The sequence below is a fragment of the Marmota marmota genome, unplaced genomic scaffold (assembly GCF_001458135.2).
Source record: "Marmota marmota marmota unplaced genomic scaffold, marMar, whole genome shotgun sequence".
NCBI lineage: Eukaryota > Metazoa > Chordata > Mammalia > Rodentia > Sciuridae > Marmota > Marmota marmota.
The window spans coordinates 40,866,303-40,870,315 of NW_025999977.1; the positions used below are offsets into that span (position 1 = coordinate 40,866,303).

The following is a 4,013-nucleotide window of genomic DNA, read 5'->3' on the forward strand; positions in this document are numbered from 1 at the left end:
CAGAAGGGAGCACGGGAGGGAGAAACTTTAGATAGGGCAAAGGGGAGGGAGGGGAAGTGAGGGGGCATGGGGATAAGAAAGATGGTGGCTAAGAATTGTAATGCAAAAATAAATAAATATTTTTAAAAAGAAAGATGGTGGAATGAGATGGCCATCATTACCCTAAGTACATGTATAAAGACATGAATGGTGTGACTCTACTTTGTATACAACCAGAGACATGAAAAATTGTGCTCTATATGTGTACTATGAATTGAAATGCATTCTGCTGTCATGTGCAACTAATTAGAACAATTTTTTTTTAAAAAACTCATCCACTTCTGCCAGGACCCCTCTTCCCTCTTCAGTCTTACCTTCTGCCACTCCACCATTTTACCTAAAAACCTTTTCTAATTTCTTGTAGTTCCCAGAATATACTCTCTCAAGGCCTGCCATCTCTTTATAGTCCATTGATCACCTGTGATGTCTTTTCTCCCTTTCCCATGGTAATACTTAGCCTTCAAATTTCTATACTAAGCTCTGCCACCTCCTTCCCCTCAGAAATCTCTCTCAGCACACACCCTCACTCTCATCCCTACTCCCTGGAAGCGGCATCCTCTCTTCTTCCATAGCACCCAGCACTTACTGACTGCACTTACTATTTAAAATAATAACTATTTATTTACATGTCCATATGCCACCAAATTAGGTTCTCTAAAGTCAGGAATTTCAGTTTAGCTTAACTTTGCAGCCCCAATGCCATGTCTCATACAGTGGTCCCTCCATAAATGCTTGCTGAATAAACAAAATAAAAAACAAGGAAGGCTGAAGGCCAGATTGGATTCTGGTTCTTCAGGATTGCCATTAAGATGTGGAGTCTCTTTACAACCTCTTAACTTAATACTAATAAATTCACAATTATCACAATTCCTGTAATTAGATGATTACTGACAGCCAAAGTAATTACTGAAATAGCAGAAACCAATTCATTATTATATTCTTGAAACCAAACAAGGTTATTTCACCAAATACTTCCTCTCTGAAGCAAAATGATACAACTTGAAACTAGCTGCTACACTATCAAAATTATGCCTTCCCTAGATCAAATGTGCAAACCACAAGAGCAATTTCACCCTTAAAATAAGTGGGAAAAATCCCTCAACTACAAAGACCCATCCAAAAGAAAAGATGGGGGAGGGGAGGAATGGTAGGTCTCATGATGAGCATGATTATCTGAAGTTACGTTATTAAGCAACAAAGAACACTGGTAGATGTGGCTGACATCTTCACTGTCAAAATGCAAGAGTATCCTTTTAATATCCAGCTGTACAGCTCCTTTTACATACTTCCAAAATGGTATTCTTTTCCATTTTCATTCCTTCAATATTTATTAAGTACCTCTTCTGTTCACATTACTGGGCTTAGACCTTGATTATTCTGAACAAGACAACTATCAGCCTGCCCTCCTAGAGCTCATGTTCTAAAAGAGAAAGCAGACAATTAACTAATGATTCAGCCTGTTTAAAAGAATTGTATTAAGTACCACAATGGAGAATACAAATGTTAAGAGGGATGTAACATAGAATTCATGCCATGCTTTCTTCTGTACTAAAAATCAATTACCTTGCAGTTTCTTACTAGGGAAACCTAATTACCCTCCTGTGTGTGCATTCCTTTCAGTAGCTATTCAATGTAACTGCCAGCTTTCCAACTGTAGCTCTCAGGTGTACCTCTAGGGAAGATAAAGAAATTAAACTGGTTCAAAAGTAATTTTTCCACAGCTGCTTTTATAGTATTAATTTTTCTCTACATCTCTTTCCTTTATTATGAAGGGTCACACCAGGGAATTAAAATCTCTTTTGAGTGTTTTGACTCTTTACCATTTGTGGTGGGGAAAAGAATGTTTTAATTCAATGAGCTTATAAAGCACTTACTATCTGAAGACCACACAATGGAATGCAATGACAGAAAGAAAAGATCTCTGTGTGCAATTCACATTCCAGCAAAACTGACCACACATATTCTTCCTTTGGACACCCTTGGATTCATATTTTTAATATAAATATAGTACTGAGTACAAAACCCCTTACTAGAAGAATAGGTTATAAATTTGTGCTCTTTTTTTTTCCAAGGAAGCCTCACTGTAACTAAAATAACATCAACAAATTGTATTTTAGTGAACATTGGACACTTGCTAAATTGACCTTTGTTTTCTGGGACATAGGAAATCTGCTGTCAGACACAGGAACTGAGTAAAATATGAGAACAGGGAAAGAGATAGGAACAAAAAACTTACACTGGTAAATTAGGGCATCTGTCTAGCTGAAAAAATATATCTAGAGAAGATTGCTTATAAGAAAGGAAAAGGGAAATTCCCTCTTAGACAGTGTTCCAAATAAAACAGCTATCTTTATTATTCTGAAAGTCAGTAAGGAAAAAAATATTTTACATGTCAATATTTACAATGCAGAGCAGATAACAAAAAGGGGGTAGAGCTTAAAGAAAAACAGAGGTATCTAGGTTAAATAGTCTTCTGAAATGAAAGTTGTAAAACCCTGCCCTGAGTTACCAAGGCAGCTCTGGAACCTCTTCCCACTTAAAATTTTAAGACAAGTCATCACCTCAGTTCAAAATGGTGTAGCACAATATTGCTCAAAAGCAAAGAAACATTAACTGGATGGCTTTCTACAGCCCTTTACAGTTTTTTCTATCCCAGTTAAACAAAATCCATTATGATTTTTCCAGTAATCCATCCATTCCACAGATGTTTATTTATTAGGTGCCTAGTACTCGAGTAGCACTGTGCTCAGGCCATGGTGGTCCACAAAATAAGTCTCATTACTCGGGCATTACATTCTAATGAAGAGACACACTAAAGAGTAATTCCAAAACAGAACATTCAAAGAGAAAAGGGGCGCTTCAGGAAGGCTTATCTGAGGAAGTAACATTTAAAGCTGTGACGATAAACATGTAACAAGGATGAAAGGTTAAAACTCTTATTCCAGGTTTGGGCAAAAGGTTAGCAAAGTCATTCATTGATACAGAGGAACTAGATTTCGAAAAAAGCTTAACAGCCAGAATTTACTGTGCGCTCATTATGTGCCAGGCACTTCTCAAATCCTTATAATCACTTTGCAGAGTAGGAACTATTATTCCCTGTTTACTAGCAAAAAAAGAGAGGGCTGAGTGGGGTTAAAATGACTTGTCCAGGACCAAATAAAGAAACTCTGACTTCAGGTTTACATGTATTCGAAAGCAGCGTTCTTTCCACTATACAATCCTTCCTGTGCACATCTATTTCATCTGGCAGCCCCACCGCCACAAGCCACCACTGAGGAAGCCTCTTTCCTGGGAGCAGAAGTGGAATGCACCCACAGTAAGGCCTCGGTAAGTCACTCCCCCTCCCGGGGCCTCATCCAAGAGATGATCATCTCCATCTCTGAAGTTGTATGCAAGAAAGGCAGGTAGAAAGTTCATTCAAACGAAGACAATTCCAACACAGAAGGAAACAGAATCCTTTCTGGGGGCTTAAAATAATAATGTCATAATTATTATTATTAAAAATTGATAACTGTCGCTCCACTACAGTTGAGCGCTCTTCTAAGGAAAAGAAAATCTCCGGGGAGGGCGCCGTGTCAGGGCAGCGAGCTTAAGATGCTCCCACGCTCCCCGACCCCGGCGCCGGGATTCACAGGACCCGGCAGTAACGCCCGCCAGCGCGCCCCGAGCCACGCGGCACAAGGTGACACGGACCTCGCCAGCCCCTCAGCTGCCTGGGCGCGGCCACAGCGAGGGAGAGGGGCGTCCGCCGGCCCACGCTACCTTGTATTTATCAAAGCCAGCCAGCTGCTCCGGGCTCACGTATTCGTAGCCGGCCATGGCGACCCGAAAACCCAGCGCAGCGACTCTCCGCGACGAGACGGTGAAACACGAGCACCAAAGCGGCTGGGCAGGACTAGGAAAGACTGGGCTGGGAAAGAAGGTAGAAGAGCCGCGCTCCGCCCACCGCGCACGCGTAGCCGCCTCGGCCACTT

At 41.0% G+C, this 4,013-nt stretch overlaps 1 protein-coding gene across 1 annotated transcript in view; it reads right to left on the reverse strand.

Moving 5' to 3' along the window:
* The window catches only part of Selenoi (selenoprotein I), a 45,598-nt gene extending 41,628 nt beyond the window's left edge, over positions 1-3,970 (reverse strand). Inside the window, exon 1 of the mRNA XM_015479898.2 lies at positions 3,802-3,970. Within this exon, the coding sequence (XP_015335384.1) occupies positions 3,802-3,858 (57 nt within the window). The 5' untranslated portion in view covers positions 3,859-3,970. The remainder of the gene's footprint in view (positions 1-3,801) is intronic.
* Between the last annotated feature and the right edge of the window lie 43 nt (positions 3,971-4,013).